The sequence below is a fragment of the Sander lucioperca genome, chromosome 3, assembly GCF_008315115.2.
Source record: "Sander lucioperca isolate FBNREF2018 chromosome 3, SLUC_FBN_1.2, whole genome shotgun sequence".
Classification (NCBI taxonomy): Eukaryota; Metazoa; Chordata; class Actinopteri; order Perciformes; family Percidae; genus Sander; species Sander lucioperca.
In genome coordinates this window covers 21,313,446-21,330,760 of record NC_050175.1, presented here as the reverse complement: position 1 = coordinate 21,330,760, position 17,315 = coordinate 21,313,446, and the positions used below count along the sequence as shown (strand labels likewise).

At 38.7% G+C, this 17,315-nt stretch overlaps 2 protein-coding genes across 2 annotated transcripts; one reads left to right on the top strand and one right to left on the bottom strand.

Moving 5' to 3' along the window:
* Positions 1 to 2,454: 2,454 nt before the first annotated feature.
* LOC116067660 (potassium-transporting ATPase subunit beta) lies at positions 2,455 to 7,080 on the bottom strand. The gene is made up of 7 exons (XM_031324128.2): positions 6,513 to 7,080; positions 5,065 to 5,193; positions 4,841 to 4,954; positions 4,546 to 4,751; positions 4,364 to 4,426; positions 3,788 to 3,880; positions 2,455 to 2,866 (listed from the first exon to the last, which is right to left on the bottom strand). Exons 1-7 carry the CDS (start codon positions 6,622 to 6,624, stop codon positions 2,708 to 2,710), a joined length of 876 nt encoding a protein of 291 aa, XP_031179988.1. The 5' UTR covers positions 6,625 to 7,080; the 3' UTR covers positions 2,455 to 2,707.
* Positions 7,081 to 8,845: 1,765 nt separating this feature from the next.
* grk1a (G protein-coupled receptor kinase 1 a) lies at positions 8,846 to 16,875 on the top strand. Its single transcript, XM_031276602.2, has 7 exons — positions 8,846 to 9,547; positions 10,595 to 10,722; positions 11,474 to 11,631; positions 12,581 to 12,664; positions 13,610 to 13,734; positions 14,979 to 15,180; positions 16,245 to 16,875. Exons 1-7 carry the CDS (start codon positions 8,846 to 8,848, stop codon positions 16,535 to 16,537), a joined length of 1,692 nt encoding a protein of 563 aa, XP_031132462.1. The 3' UTR covers positions 16,538 to 16,875.
* The last annotated feature ends 440 nt before the right edge of the window (positions 16,876 to 17,315 follow it).

The following is a 17,315-nucleotide window of genomic DNA, read 5'->3' as shown; positions in this document are numbered from 1 at the left end:
TTACCTTCTTATTCTCCTGCCTCCAAAACTCAAATATTTTGGAAAAATAAACGACATGACTCAATATACCCTACGTGTAAATAATAAATAATGGCATATGTTATTTAGACTTAAAGGTACACTGTGTAGTGTTTTAAGAATTTTATTAGCTAAAATCAATGTCTTCATTCATAAATATGTCCTCATTGGTGTAAAATTACCTCTGTCAATGATCTGACTTATCCTCGTAAGCGAATAATTTTTTATCTGTATTTACATTGGACGGGCAAGTCCAAAGAGGCTTCCATGTCGTTCCACTATTTTGAAAAACTATAATCGCTGAGAGGGACATAAAGCACTAGCCTACCTGTCTAGCTAATCCACAACGCGTTTTCGTTCAGAGCCAGCGTCACATGACTGAAACCAGCTGAAACGGAGAAGGAGATCAGTGAGAACGCTAGTCACTGCCCCGGCAAATTTGAAAGCCTGCACTGCACTTTAGTTCATAATGGAGGATCATACTTATGCCGAGCCACAGGAGAAGGAATCCTCATCGCCAAAAAAGCGAAAATTGGAAGACATGTTGTCATAGCTTCTTGGTACATAACGAAAAAAAAAAAAAAAAGTGAGGCGCTAGAGAGCACTAGTCATTTGAATGCAAAATACAATTTCACCGCTAGATGGGAGAAATTCCTACAGTGTACCTTTTAAGGGGAGACACCAAAGCAATAAAAAAATATATATTTCCACATACAGTAACACTAATGTACGACTGTAGGGCAGACCAGTGTACATTCTGAGAGGCATTATCAGACCTGAATGACAACAGGACTCCTAGCCCTAACCCTAACCACCTGTTTTGTTCATGCAGGCCTAAATGGCCTGCATTAAGAGGCTGTCTCTATGTTAATTCTATGTTACCTGCCTAGGGACTGCAGATGAAAAGTAGTTATTTTTACTAATTCTGGCTATTTACATGGTGTTTTTATACAGCAATGTTCATAAATATGCATGGTCCCTATCAAATAAACCAATAAAATAAAAAAAATTTTGGTAAGCAATGTTTTATACAACCCTCGTTAAATAAAAGTGTGTGTGTGTGTGTGTGTGTGTGTGTGTGTGTGTGTGTGTGTGTGTGTAAGCTGATAACCCACAAACTCTGCAGTCAGCAGATTTGTGAGAAACGTCTTCACCATCATCCTATTAGCGGTGGCAGACAGTAACCAGTTACAAATACTCTACGGACTTACTTGAATAGATGTTTTGAGGAATATGGATTTTGCAACAACTTTATAACTGATAGTTTTGGTTTTGGTGATGTAAACTAAACAGTACATTTACTAAAGTACTGTACAAATTTGAGTTACTTGTACTTTACTTTAATTTCATTTTATGGAACTTATATTTATATCTCTGCCAGAGCAAAAATATCTTTTAAACATAATAATAATAATATAAGGAAAACATATCTAAAAAGCTAAAGTGCAACTCCAATCTGTTTTTCTTAAATCAACCACAGTGAAATCACATACAGTTTACATTGCACTGTACGGGAGACCGGGGATGGTTGTAGGAAAGAGATGTTTGTAACAGCACTACTTTCACCAAGAACAGATAACCTAGGAGTCATTTAATACATTTCCTTTATGACCACTTTCTTCCTCACCTTGTACGTGAAGTTTCATAGCTGTGTGAAGAAGTATGCAGATTTAACAGACTTTTTTTTTTTTCCTTCTAAGCATCTGACTGACACGGGTTAGCGAGTTAGACTTTAGTAGGAATTGGTGTGCAAACACACAATCTAAACCCCAGTTGAAATTCATTAGATCGACACATTAAGAAAATCATTTGTTCAAAAAAATATCTGTATGCCATTTGTAAAAAAATGTCAGAGTGGCTTACCAATGACTTTCACATGCAAGCAAGACTTCTTATGGTTAAAGAAAATCACATGGCAGAGCTTTAGTAGAGTTTTTTAGAGTTTAGCAGAATTTAGTAACGTTAGCGTAGTGACTACTTTCATTCCCTCTCTTTAGCCTACTGTTTAAACATGCAGGAAAATGGTTGAATGAATGGTGTGAGTTGATGCTGTGTAACAATTTCTGTTGTGCTGAGGCAGCCGACATGCTGTGGGCACGCAACAGTTTGACAGTCGATAGGCCTACGTAGATTTAAAGATTTTATTTTTTATGTCATGGTAAAATCTAAAAATCATACAAAGAAGGTCATGAATCACTCAGCAAAGCATGACATATCATGTTTATAAAAGCACCATGGTCAGTGTTAGTTTTGATAGTTAGTTTTTTCTTTTGAACCAATTAAAATAATCGGAAATACATTTTTTCATTTTGAACCAAAAAAAAAACAAACTAGAAAACTAGAGTTAAATAACGGGCCAATTTAGTTTTTTCCAACTCGTATCTATCTATCTATCTATCTATCTATCTATCGAAAAACAAAATTGTGCCAGTTATTTTTTCGTTTTTTGATTAAGACAAAAAAAATATACAGGGTATTTCTGTTTATTCTTTCATTGGTTCAAAAGAAAAACAAACAATGTACACAGACCCACCACACACACATTTACAAGTGGGCCTATACTGTTGAATACAAGTGGTTTAAAGGTTGTTAAATAGTAGTCACTATTGATCTGTAGACACCTGCTCTATCTTTGATACTGACATGTTAGGTGTTGCATGATTACTGGATATCTCTTCTCTTCTGCTTCTCATTTCATTGCTTTGAGGGAGAAGATGACTTTTCCCTCGTAGGGGTCATGGAAGTTTTCATAGCTGATCTTGTGGGAGACCACTCTGCACTGGATCTTGGCTTTCTTCTCTCCGACCAGGCTGAACCGAACGGCCACCAACGGGTTGACATAAGTAGGCTGAAGGAAAGGAGGAAGAAGGCAATGCAGACCGTTGGTTACTGGTGTTTGATTTTTTTTTCTTTAGGACATGTTAATAAAACTTTGAAAAATAGTCTGACATTTTGGGAAATACGCTTATTTACTTTCTTGCTGAGAGTCAGATGACAAGATTGATGCCGCAAGCTACTGCTAGCTGTCGGTTAGCTTAACTTAGCATAAAGACTGCAAACAGGGAAACAGCGAGCCTGGCTCTGTGCAAAGGTAGCAAAATTCACCTACCAGCACCTTTAAATCTCACATTATATCTTGTTTAATATGTACAAAAGCTAAAGTTTGTGGTGTGCCAGGTCTTTACATTACAACGAGGTTGCCAAGCAACCAGTGGATACTGTAGGAAGTCATTGCAAATTGTCATTCTGACCTTGACCTTTGGACAGAGCCAGGCTAGCTGTTTCCCCCAGTTTCCAGTCTCTGTGCTAAGCTAAGCCAACCACCTGCTACTTATTAATCGTTTCATCTAACTCTCGGCAAGAAACTGTAAAGCTTATTTTTAAAAATGTCAAACTGTTGTTTTAAGTCTCGAATGAAATATTAATAACTTGAGGATTTTGGAGTGACACAATGATTTTCAACATGAACGAATTAACATCTGCTAGTTAACCTGGTAGTGATTCAAAAGTGTCTTGAATTTTACACGTGGTGAAAATGACCTTTATTGACTACCTGTTTGTGGTAATTCAGTTAAACAAGTTTTTATTAAGAGATATGCACCATATATTTTGTGACACACGGCTCCTTTACAACAGTTGAAAATGTACTTTATTACCACAAACCAAGTGACACACAATGAGTGTGGGGCCATTGCCCGGTTGGTGATCAAGCTTTACTTTTGATAGAGAACAGTTTCAACAATTTAAACAGATCTTGATTCTCGCTCACCTGTGCCAGTTTTCCGTAGTAAGGGAAGTAAGAGGGATCCATAATTCCCCTGTCAGGGAAATATTCGATTTTGGCCACATTTTCTTGTCCATCCTAAACACACACACACACACACACACACACACACACACACACACAATTTCAGCTTATTTAATGGCCATACCAATTTTACTCAAGAAGATCAGTTTACGTGTCACCAGTACTACTCACAAGGAGCCTATGGAGACTACAAATGTAGCAGAAAGTATGTTACAAACTGGGGTTATTGAGTTTTAAAGGTAGGTGTATACCAGGCAAGTAGCTGAGTCTAATGAAAATAATTGCATTATAGGAAATGTAGGATCCAGTGTTTTTGAAGCTTGGCCCAATACTGGGACTAAAAGTCAGCATTTCTCGGCCTCTGCTGAATCAATATGATTATTCTTTCTTTAATCGTCTGCCAGGAAGCCCTCCATCTTTATGAAAGTGCTATACTAAATCAATGGAGTAACCCTGAAAATAATTTAGTAAAACTTCTGATTCATTTTCGTTATTGTATGCTGTTAAAATAAGTTTATGCAGACAGTTGTTGCTCACCAGTACAGTGCAGTTGACATATGCGGGAAGATCACTGTGATTAGTAGGCAAAAAGTTGATGATCTGCAGAGACAAAACAGAACATTAACATTAACTTAGGGTTATTTCATTAGATTTGTTATGTACTGTAAGATCCAAGTTATCCAAAAGTGTTTAGCAGGATTTTTATGAATTAAACATACTCTGTTCATCTTAATGATGACACAAGGCATGCTGCAGTTGTAGCCAAAGGTTGGGTCCTCAAATCCTGAGCAGGCTCCCAGCATGCTTTGCGTGAAAGGGCACGACCACTTGGTGTGGTGAGGGGCAGAGAAGGTGTTCTGGATGAAGTACTTTCCCTTTGTGCAGTTATAGTTGTTAGATTCAAGCTGCTGGGTGTCATTGTAGGCTGACGGAGAGAGGCAGAAAGAAAGATTTAGATGTATTGGTTTGTGTTAAATATTAAGGTCCAACAGGGTCAAATGAGTAAATACTAACGCTTCAGGAACTCATTAAGGATGTTGGCCATCTTCATCCCGCTGGCCTTATCAGATGTGTTGTAGAAGATTTCAACAGCTTCCTCCCCGTAAGTGTCAGGCCACACCATCACCCCTGAGCAGAGAAGCAAACAGAGAACTGGTTAAGTGAGGCTTAATTTAGATTGTCATTGTCTTAACTCCTTGTTGTTGTTGTTGTTGTTGTTGTTGTTGTTGTTGTGTTACCCGGAGATTTTAGCCGGTCTTGGTAGTCCGGGGTGTATGGATCCAAGGTGTACATGAGCGTCCAGATGGCCAGACAAAAGAGGGACGTCATCACCACGTAGAAGGCCACATAATACAGACTGATGTACACTGTTAAGGAGAGAGGGTATTATTAACATTAACACACAGTCAGTTTACATGTTTATGGCGGCCTCTCCTCTTTTTGTCCAAGTGCCCCTCTGATGTTGTAAAGTTTCTCATTTTAAAGCTTTTTTTCACCTAGTTGTTCAGTATGTACAGTAAAACAAGATCCCTCCTGTACTGTATTTACAGTAAACACTAGATCAAATGTGAAAACACTCATGAAACAAGAGGAGGGTTTTAAATGTGGTTACAAAAGTGTATGTCTACTTTCACAGAGGTCAAGGTGATATGAACTCAATTTAATCTGATTGTAAGATCAAACACGGGGGGGGGGGTATCAGCTTATCATAACAGCAGACTTATCTGTCTTTGTCCACATGCTGCAAACAAGCACCTCGCTGGGGAAATATTTAAAGGACAGAAAAAGTCACACAGAATGGTACGCACAAGTGCATGATGTGTGTTTGTGTTTTACTGCAGCACACACACACACACACACATACACCGAGGTGCATGTATGTGGTGCATCATTTACAACACAATGCTTACATGCTCATAAGACATGAGGGGCATCTGAGTATTGCTTTAGAAATTGGATTTGGAAAAATGTAAATCTGTACTTTAACTTTCATTTGCGCAAATATTCATTCAGTTTAAATATTGGAAAAACATTTGATATTTGTTCCCGTTTGTTTCAGTTCTATCTAGATGGACAAAATAATGTAAACACATTTTAACACAGCATTATATATTTTTTTTATTATATTATATTTTAACCCTATATTTTAGCTGCTGTCCTATTTTATGTCTTAGATTCTAATTAGATTTTACTTATGTGACTTTTTTTAAATACATATTTGTATGAGCATTGTTGGAGGGAGCCTAGGATCTAAGAATTTCATTACCATAGATTGCTTCACTGTAATTGTCGTGCATATATGATAATAAAGAACAGAGACTAATTAAACCAGAATAAAATATTTTTGACAGTTGGATCACTTGGATGTCCTTGTGTTTAAAATGTTGTGAGGCAAAACAAGTACTAATAAGGTATTTCTCAGTCATTGCTGGTGACATAGGTGACTAAATGTTTGTGAGCACTGCTCACCAGCAATGCAAAATAATGTATAAACAGACAAGTCGACCCTCACCAGCAGTGACGCAGGATAATAGTGCTACAAACTATAGCCTCATAAATGATACACCCTGTCTTGTATTTAATACATAGCTACTGTGCTGTTATCAATAATGTTTTTTGACATCCATTATATATTATCAATGTTTATTTAATGTTGTACAACAGAGGTTAATGAAGTTATAACTACCCCATTTCTCTGGTGTTCTCCCCATTAACGTCCCATCGTCGGAGTTCCAGACAAAACGGCCAAAGTCTTCACATCGTTGCCCACAAGTCCTCTTCTCCTTCAAGGCGGCCATGATGATGCTCTGTGGTGACCAGGACCCAAAGCCGACCTTTACTTTCCTTCACTCAACTCTACCTTTTACTTCTCTTCTTCCCTCCTTCGCTTTCAGATTCCAACAGTAATATGTGTTTCTCTTCTCTCCTTCCTGTCCCTCCCCAAAGATTTTGAGGCACACACAGGTTTGTGCTAATGTCTTGTTGGTCCCTGTCTCATTCTCTTTTACAGTAATTAAAGCTAAAACTCACTCCCCGGATATGGCTCCAGTGTGATGTATGTGTTATCTCTTATTCCCTATTTATAAGGCCGAGATAAGGTGGGCATGCTGGTAGGGAGACTGAGGTGGGCCAACGTAGAAACAGGTGAACTTCCTTCTTAAGCCACGACGTCCTTCACTCCTCGGAGAAACCTGAGGATCACCTTGAACAGCCAGGCAGCTAATGACAACTGTCAAGGTGACGACTGCATATGATTTGCTCAGATTTAAATTATTGGCACACTGAAACATAAACCAAAGCCTGCGTCTGTTTGATTCTTCCTGCAAAAGAGCCTAGGAAGAAACATTGTACTTTTCCTAACTACTTTAGGAAAAGGGAATATATACTGTAACAATGTTATCACAGATTAGATCAACAATACAAAATACAATACAATACAATACAATACAAAAATTGTGAAAATTGCCAATCACAAGTGTTTTGTCCGACCAAGAGTCAAAATCAAAAATATATATTCAATTCACAGTGATTACATTGTATAAAAGCAGCAAATCTTCAAATTTAAGAAGCGTGAACCAATTCATGTTTTTCTATGCGTAGCGTCATATACAAGACTCTAAAATGGAGAAGAGCTCACTTCAGCATGAGTTTGGTCCCTTGTGCAATCGAAGCCCTGAACAATCTGCCTCGTTGACATTGTTGCGAGCTGGGATGGACGAATGCATACATAAAGAATTTGTGTATCGATATGTTTCTGTGTTGTATTGGCTGTGAAAACAAATCTCCCTCTGGGACAATAAATCTAAATCTGATATTTCTAGGGATGGCAATGTCTGTCAGTGGTTTGGTCCACCACTGTGGTCCAGACTGAAATATCTCAACAATGGAATGCTATGAAACTTTCTACTAACATTCATGACCCCCAAAGCATGAATTGTTTTGGGGGGTGAAATGATTATTTGGTGTCATCATCAGGCCAGTATTCCAATCCCTAATTTGATTTATGACAAAATACCTGTAAAACAAATGGCATTCCCATCAGCCTCAGCTGAAGTTTTGTGTTTACTGCTAATTAGCAAATGTTAACACGCTAACATGCTAAACTAAGATAGTGAACAAGGTAGACAATATGCCTGCTAAACATCGGCATGTTCACCATCTTACTTTGGTGTGTTATCATGCCAACATTTACTAATTAGCACTTAACACAAAGTACAGCTTAGGCTGATGGGAATATATTTAGTTTTGCAGGTATATGGCTAAAAACTAAAGAGTATTATCAGAGGAATCACTGCAGGTTTTGAGACTGAATAGATGTTTATTTCTGTTGTATGGTTATAGATAGAGATAAGGTTTAAAATATGCAAAGTAAGAAGACCAAAGGAGTATAAAAGCAGCACTCTGCATGATGTTAACTATTGTGAACCCTTTTCTCTTATTTCTCTCCTTATCTCTCTCTCTCTCTCTCTCTCTCTCTCTCTCTCTCTCTCTCTTAGCATATGCATACCACATTCATCCCTCCTCTCTCTCTCTCTCTTGCTTTTCTTCTTCTCCTCCATCTTGTATCCTTAGTATTTGCCTTCACTCTTTGTTCCTTTCTCTTCTTATACAACGTGCACATGGGTTAGCACAGGATAAAGCATTACAGTGTTACAGGGTGGATAAATCCCTTTGGGGAAAGGTGATGAGTCAGGTAGATCTGCATGTGTGTGAAAGGGACTCTCAGTTTTAATGATTGAGGGAAACACTGAGCACTCTGTGGCTGTCCGCAGACGGTCAGATGTACAGTATTCTCTGCTTCTAAAGAGGAAATCCACATCTCATTCCTATCTGGAAATTAGTCACATATCATCTGCTTCTCTGCCACTTTTCACTTCTTTTTGCTGTCTGGTCATTTCTGCACTCATTTCCAAACTTTCACCTTCACTTCTGTTTCCTTGTAACTCATTTTCTCTGTAGCTGTTTGCTGCATCTCACACATTTCTCTGGACCTCCTCCTCACTTTTCGACTGGGTCACCATGGATTTTGGTTGCCTGGCAACAGTGGTGGCCAACTCTGCCTACATCTCGGCCTGTGGGAGCTTTGATGGCGCTGCCAACTCTGCATCCAACAGAGACAAGAAGTACCACTCCCGCCTGAAGCTGCCTCACATCACGGTGTGTGAAGGCCTGCGGGAGACTTTAGATTTGGGCTTCCAGACCGTCTGTGTGCAGCAGCCCATCGGCAAACGTCTCTTCCAGGACTTCCTAGACTCCAACAAAGACTATAAAGTCCCCTGCTGCTTGTGGAAAGATATTGAGGAATACAACATGGCTCAGGATGAAGATCGAGTCAAGAAAGCGAGCAATATTTTGTCCCAGTACATGGAGCCTGGTGCCAAGTATTTCTGCCCCTTCCTGCCAGAAAACGGCATCACACAGGTCAAAGAGAAACACCAAGAAGCCGGGGATGATCTTCTCAGTGACACCATGCACAGCGTAATGGACTTTCTCAAGGAAGTGCCCTACACTTTGTTCCTGGATGGTATGTATCTGAAAAGGTTTCTGCAGTGGAAGTGGTTGGAGATGCAGCCCATGGGAGAGGATTGGTTCTTGGATTTTCGCATATTGGGGAAAGGGGGTTTTGGGGAAGTGTCTGCCTGTCAGATGAAGGCCACGGGGAAACTGTACGCCTGCAAAAAGCTCAACAAGAAGAGGCTGAAGAAGAGAAAAGGCTATGAGGTAAGAAGACAAGTCATTTCTCATCAGAGAAAGAGTGGAAATCCTGTAGATGCAGCTACACAAGACTAGTACTCAGGGCTGTCACTTGTGAAAACACGAGTTGTGGTCTAGTTTGTTGTTCTCCAGCGTTTTATGTACAGTGACTCTACACAACACTCAGTTAATAGACGGAGCCTTGCAGATGACAAGAGGCACCTTTGGCTTACATGATGAGTGCCCTCAGCATTAGAGCATGTTGATCTCCTTATGAAGAGACAATCCTGCCATGTTTATAAATGGGGCAGCTCTGGAGTGGATTCCCTAATCTTCTGCTCAATCCCCCAAAAAACAGAAAGGTGGCTATAAATTCAGCTCAGAATTTATTAAAATTATCCAGTTTTCATTACATCACATTACATGTCATTATTAGTTTACAATTCCTTGACAGATTAAACGAAATGTTAATGTAACTCTCTATACAGTATTTTATTTACGCTGATATTGTTCCACCACGGTGCTCAACGTCGTCAATACAATATGGTCAAAGAAATGCTAAATAGCTTGGTTATTTAGGTGCAATAGCAACATGTTTTTACATGTTTTTAAAAAATAGTTTGTGTAAATTATGATGAAGCTTGACTAAACTGCTGCATTCAAATGCAATATTTAATTATATTTTGGGGAAATTACTTCTTTGGCTGGATGTTGCAATGCTGTCATGCAGCAAATACTCACTCACCCACTATCATATGGCACCTTCTCATGACAGAGCGCTGAAACTACACCACATCATTTGCCTCACCTGACAATATTGTCCTAAGACTCTTTAATAGCAAAGAAATGAAAAGAGTTACTAGGAAAACGTACTGCCATGTAGAACTGCACATGTTGAAGCAAGCTGAACCACTTAGACTTGCTTAACCTTGTTTCTTCTTTTCTCTCTAGCTACTACAGATACATTATGTGCAGACAAGACTGTTCCTATGTCCATACTGTGTCCAATAAAGATACCCAGAGTAGAGTGTTGTGAACAACAGTTTATATCTGCTCTTCCTTCCTGTCCTGTAGGGGGCAATGGTGGAGAAGAAGATCCAGGCTCGAGTTCACAGCAGGTTCATCGTCTCGTTGGCGTACGCCTTCCAGTCAAAAACAGAGTTGTGTCTGATCATGACCCTCATGAACGGAGGAGACCTGAGGTTAGATCTCATTCACTCTCACTCACAGACATTCTGACCACAACATCTCAATATTTCAGTCCCTACTTTGATGCTCTTCCAAAGGGAGCTAATTGAGACACTTTGCAACCCAATATTAAGAAATCATGATTTAAAGGTTTGGCTGGTAACTTTTATAAAAATAGGTTTTTATCATATTTGCTGAAACTGTCTTTATATCCTGACAGTACTACATGAGACAGATAATCTAAGGAAAAAATCATGCTCCTTGATCCTGGTGTTTCTACCGCGCCCGAGGAAACCAACCAATCAAAGCCGAGGAGACTCTAACATAGTGTCAATCACTGCTCGTGAACTGCAATCAAACAGTCAAACTAGGCAGCGCTGAGCAAATATAAATCAAGATTCTGTTAATGCAATGCCTATTTCTCACCTTAAATGTTTACCTTAAATAAAATATTGTAGTGTATTGTTAAATGAGAAAGTTTGTGGTCCGGCTAACATGTTGAAAAACAAACTTTCTCATTTTACAGCTAAAGAGTTACCAACTGCAACTTTAAAAGGGATTATGCATTGAAATTTAAATCTGATATTTATTTGGCTTTAGTTTGATGCCATGTAGTGTGGCAATGATTCACAGTGCCAGTTACCTAGTGTTTCTCCATAATCTCTTTTTTACAGATTGTTTTAAATGTCATGAATGCTATGTATATATATATATATATATATATATATATATCTCATATTAGAATGACCCTCTCTCTTGTGCTAGGTATCACATTTATAATGTGGATGAGAACAACCCGGGGTTGGGCGAGCCGCGGGCCTGCTACTACGCTGCTCAGATCATCCAGGGCCTGGAGCACCTCCACCAGAAGAGGATCATCTACAGAGACCTCAAACCAGAGAACGTGCTGTTGGATAATCAAGGTCAGACATGTACAAAAAAGAAAGATGTAGTCTCTTCTGTTTGGTCCTGAAATGCATACAGAAGACTTAAGCTTTAGTTGTTGTGCTGTTGGTAGGCTAATTTATGCATTTAAGACACCATATTGGTTCAACAGTGAGTTATGGGGTACCATCTGATGTTTTGGCCCACTAGAATATTTAATTAAAACAATTGTTTGAGATTTTAGGAAATTTGCTTATTCGTTTTCTTGCCGAGAGTTAATGAAGAAGAGTGTTATCCTTCTTCTCATCTAACTCTTGGCAATAAAACGAATTAGCGCATTCCCCAAAATGTCTACTAACTATTCCTTTAAAAATAATTAAACCCCCAACCACTTGTAAACACTACAACATATATACTAATTTGTACTTTTACTGTAATCATAATTAAAGCCCCTCATCTTGACTTTAAAAATTTGTCCCATTCTCCAAAACACACACACACACACACACACACACACACACACACATACATTTGTTTCACTATCTTTGTGGGGACCCGTCATTGACATAATGCATTCCCTAGCCCCTTACCCTAACCATCACAACTAAATGCCTAACCTTAACCCTAACCCTAACCATAACCATAACCTATTTCTAACCTTAATCCTAAAACCAAGTCTTAACCCTCAAACAGCCCTTTAACCTTGTGGGGTCCAGCATTTTGGGCCCCACAAGGCTGCACAAGCACAAGCACAAGCGCACACACACCACACACACACACACACACACACACACACACACACACACACACACACACACACACACACACACACAGTACACACTGAGTCTTACGTCTAACACAAGGACGTCTTTCAGTTATCATGCCACTACAGGTTAACGAGTCAGAGACGTAGTACTGCAGATCAACATTGGTATCTGTGACGTGCACAGCTCTTGACATTACCCAGGTGTGTGTTTGTTCACACAGGTAACGTCCGTATCTCTGACCTTGGTCTGGCTGTGGAGCTGGCTGATGATCAGTTCAAAATCAAGGGTTATGCCGGGACTCCAGGTACAGTCGAAATAAATACATACCAAACTGACTTTTACTTGGTTGTAGCTTCTCATACAGCAGGATCTTGGAAAGGAGAGCCACATACGTGCAAAGCTCACAGCTCTACAGTGTTTATCTTTCTCTCTCTGTAATTATTTTATATGACATTTACCTTTACTGTACAGCTGCCATTACCCAACCAGTGTTACCTGAATGACACAAACAGCCACAAGTTTAATCTATTTTCTTAATTTTTTACAAAATGAATGAAAATATATTGAAATAACAGATCTGTGAGATCTGCGAAACAAGTTAGACCATAATGGAGGGAGATAAAATTTACAAAATAACATAAAAATAAAAAGTTAAATGAATGAATATAATATAATAATATAATGTTGTGATTTTTAAAAAAAACTCAAAATATTGTACAAAGTTTGGTTGGCGGCTTGTCAAAGGTTTCTCAGTAGGACAATGTTCTGCTTGGAGGAATTTAGACAGTATTTCTATATTAGTATTACTAGTAGTATTATGTACATTAGATAGTTTAGTAATCTCATATATAGTTTATAATTCGTAAAAAACTAAATCTTTAACCAGTAACCAGGCACTGCACCTGTGAATAAATATATAGGACTAAGAACAAGTACATTTTCCTTTGACACGCAGTAAGTACTAACTTGTGCAAAAGTAAAAAACATAAATAACAGGTACTGTGCTTGGGTTAACATAGGTTTTAGTAGCAGCTGTATTGTTTATGAAATGAAATCTGATAACTTGACTCTTTGATCTTAGGATTTTAGTTTTAAGAGATACAGTATTTGTGCAGGTTTACTTATTTAAGTTTTTTTCAAAAAAGCATATTTTAGATCTATTTAGCAGTTAAATTGGAAATTGATCCTTCTCGCCTCATCCTAATGTACTGAAACTAAAAGGTTGTGACCTCTTTTTCTCTCACCTCAGGTTTCATGGCTCCAGAGCTGCTGAAAGGAGAAGAGTATGACTACTCCGTAGATTACTTCTCTCTGGGGGTCACTCTGTATGAGTTCATGGCTGCTAAGGGACCCTTCAGGACCCGAGGAGAGAAGGTAAATATACTGTATGACCTGTTTTTCCCATTCTCAATCCCCGTTTGGAGCTGTTTTTATTTATTTATTGTGTGCTCTAAAGATATTTTGTTAGTTCGTTTGGCTGTCTGCCTCGTCTTCTTAGCTCTTACATCTTTCTGTGGTAATGTGCAAGCTTTTACTTTACTGTGTGATAATACAGTAACAGTCTTTTTAAGATTTGATGGCTCAACTTTTCCCACTTGTGGCCTGTTGCAGATTCTGCTCTGAAATATGAAGCCCTCATTTAAAGGTGCCCTAAGTGATGTCACGTGTTTTTTAGGCTACAACATTTTTTGTCACATACAGCAAACATCTCCTCACTATCTGCTAGCTGCCTGTCCCCTGAACACACTGTAAAAAACGCAGTCTCTGTAGACAGCCCAGGCTCCACTAACGCCAACAAAAACAAACTGCACCAACCTGCACCATGAAACATAACAAACAGTGTTCCAGCCAATAACCGACAAGAAGGATTATTGGGTGGGGTTTGGGGGGGTTAGTGCGCGGAAGCACGGAAGCACGGAAGCACGGAAATGAGGGGGAGGGGATGGGATGAGGAGGAGGGAGGGGCGAGCTAGCCTCGTTTTGTTTGAAAATACTTCGAACGTCAACAAGAAGTAACGTCACCCAGCATCGCCTAGAGCACCTTTAACCAGTGGTGGAAGAAGTACTCATATTTCTTACTTAAACAAAGTAGTAACATCACTCTGTAAGAGTACTTTGTTACAAGTAAAAGTCCTACATTCAAGATTTTACTTCAGTAAAAAAAGTACTTGTGGGCGCTACTAACTAACTACTTTGTATACTGTTGGATAATTTCATTTATAGCACTTGATCATATTTTATAAATTGGTCATATATTTTGTTTGCAAAATCTGCAAATAGTTGTAGTGGAGTAAAAGGTATAATATTTGAAGAACAAGTACCTCAAAATTGTACTTAGTTACTTTCCACCCCTGCATTTAACTTTAAAGAGACCTGATGGATTTTATTACATATTTACACATTAAGCATTTATGTGCATTAATGTTGTAATGTTGTAATATTTACTTTATAGGGGATTTACATTTTTCAGATGATATTTGGATGATGTGCATGAATACACTGAATTTACAGGTAAATGATAAATAAGACATGTGCAGGTAAATGCCTGATGATTATTCTCTTTAAAGCTTTCCTTTCTGGCACAAATCTTTCTCTCCCGTACTTTGTGTTGTTTCGAGGTGGAGAATAAGGTGTTGAAGAAGCGCATTCTGAATGATCCAGTAACATATCCAGAGAAGTTCAGTGAGAACGCCCGGTCCATCTGTGAGGGTTTGCTGTTCAAAGAGGTCGACAAGAGGCTCGGCTTCAAGAAGGGATCGTGTGACGAGATCAGGGCGCACGCCTTCTTCAGCGAGATCAACTGGAGGAAACTCAATGCAGGTCTCTTTCATATCTTTAAAGTTTCCCAATAATAACAGTCACTGTTTTGTCGGTTTGCAGTGAGTTGCACTAATGCACACACCTGCTCTTGTAGTCTTCACAGTTTAAATCATTTACTTGTTTTTGATATTATTCCATTATTTTGCACTGCTACAGTACATTTGAGGTACTTTTACTTTATTTTAGTATTTCCATTTTATGCAACTTTATATATATATACATGTTTAATATATTCTCAATATTGTACTTTTTACTGCACTATCTTTATTTGATAGCTTAAGTTACTTTTCAGATGAAGGTTTTTGAATCCCCATCCTGTCCAGTGAAAACCATGTATCTGCAGATTTGGTGTTGAATGTTTCTGATTAACTGAAGGATTAAGTGTTCCTTTATGGGTTGAGAAAATTATTAAAACACCCTCTCGGATCAGCTGGAAAATGCATCGTCACAAAGCTGAAAACTCATGAAAGGTTGACTTTTTCAGAGATACGTGGTTCTCACAGGACAGCGATGCTATAAACATATGATGATCTTATAAAATATGATGCATTGCTGCAGATTAAACTACCCAACAGTATATAAAGGAGTTAAAATTTGCACAACCTCAAACATCTACAGCATTAGAAATGCAACCTGCACATTAAGAATGCAGTAGTGATAATAATCCAAAAACATATATAATATAAAACGCTGACACTGAGGGAACATTTAACTGCACAATGAGTTCTTTAACTTTTGATACTTTAAGTAAGTACTTTTTACTGACAAGACATGCTTTTACCAAAATGCAGAACTTCACCCAGCTGAAAAAATGTGATGTCACATATTTCTGTGCACCAATCAGGACTTAGCAACATTTTAGTTGTGGGGATAGTTGAGACATTGCCAGGATTCCTACTGTCAATCAAACTGATCAAAACAAGTCTTCGAAGCACCTTTAACCGAGTCCAGTTGCCTTTGAGTTGAACCCTTCCTTGGATAACTATGACCTGGATGACTGAGAACCTTCACAGACATCAAGCCAAATGTCCATTAGCCTACTGTAAACACTTGTGTTTCCTCAGGGATCCTCAGACCTCCTTTCGTGCCGGACTCAAAGACAGTTTATGCCAAGAACATTGACGATGTCGGGGCCTTCTCCACGGCTAAAGGCGTGCAGCTTGAAGACAAAGACAATGATTTTTTTGATGAGTTCGCCTCGGGGAACATCTCCATCCCCTGGCAGGAAGAGATGATCGAGATGGGGATCTACAGCGAGCTCACAGTCTGGGGAGCTGACGGCGCTTTGCCCAACGACCTGCGGCGTGAATCCATCCTGGAGCAGCCACACAAGTCTTCCACATGCTCAGTGTCGTAAGAGGCTACGGTGAATGAACAGTTCATTTCTTACTTCAGACTTCAATACATTTTAGTGATGAGGCTGAGTTTGGAGGTGAATGCATGTCTCTAATTTTAGTTTCTAATAGATAATTAGATACTTACCGTATTACCTGCACTTTTTTGGCCATTTTTTTGTTTTTACTTTTAACCATTTATGTATGTATGTTTATGTAGACTGACTTTTTTTCGTTTTTTTATTGCTGCACACTTTCAAATTATTATGTAATTTTCTGTTTCTAACATTGTCGGATTTTTTGAGGTAGGAATGATCATTATATATATATATATATATATATATATATATATATATGTGTGTGTGTGTGTGTGTGTGTGTGTGTGTGAATGAACTGCAAGTTAAAAAAGCATATCTTTTTGCAGCTTTAGACATGTAAATTTACTTGTATCCACTGCTGCAGAGATGTGTTATCAAATTAAATAAATATTTAAAATATGCATGTTTTGTGTGTGACGGGCACATTGCATGCAGCCAAGCTTCTATAGGGAGCAACATGTTAAAGAGTCACTGACAAGAAAGTACAAAATATTTCAGAATGACAATTTTTTTTGTAAAAAATAATAGGATTAGCTGGGTTCAAGGCTTTTTCCCCCAAGATTTGGCCGATGGAGGGCGCTGTAAACCAACATTACCATCAACGCTGCAGCATCATGACCAGTCCGATTACAGCCTGTTCGCTGGCAACGCGAGACTACAGCCTATCGACATTAAAACACATTGAAAAAAACTCACTTTACCA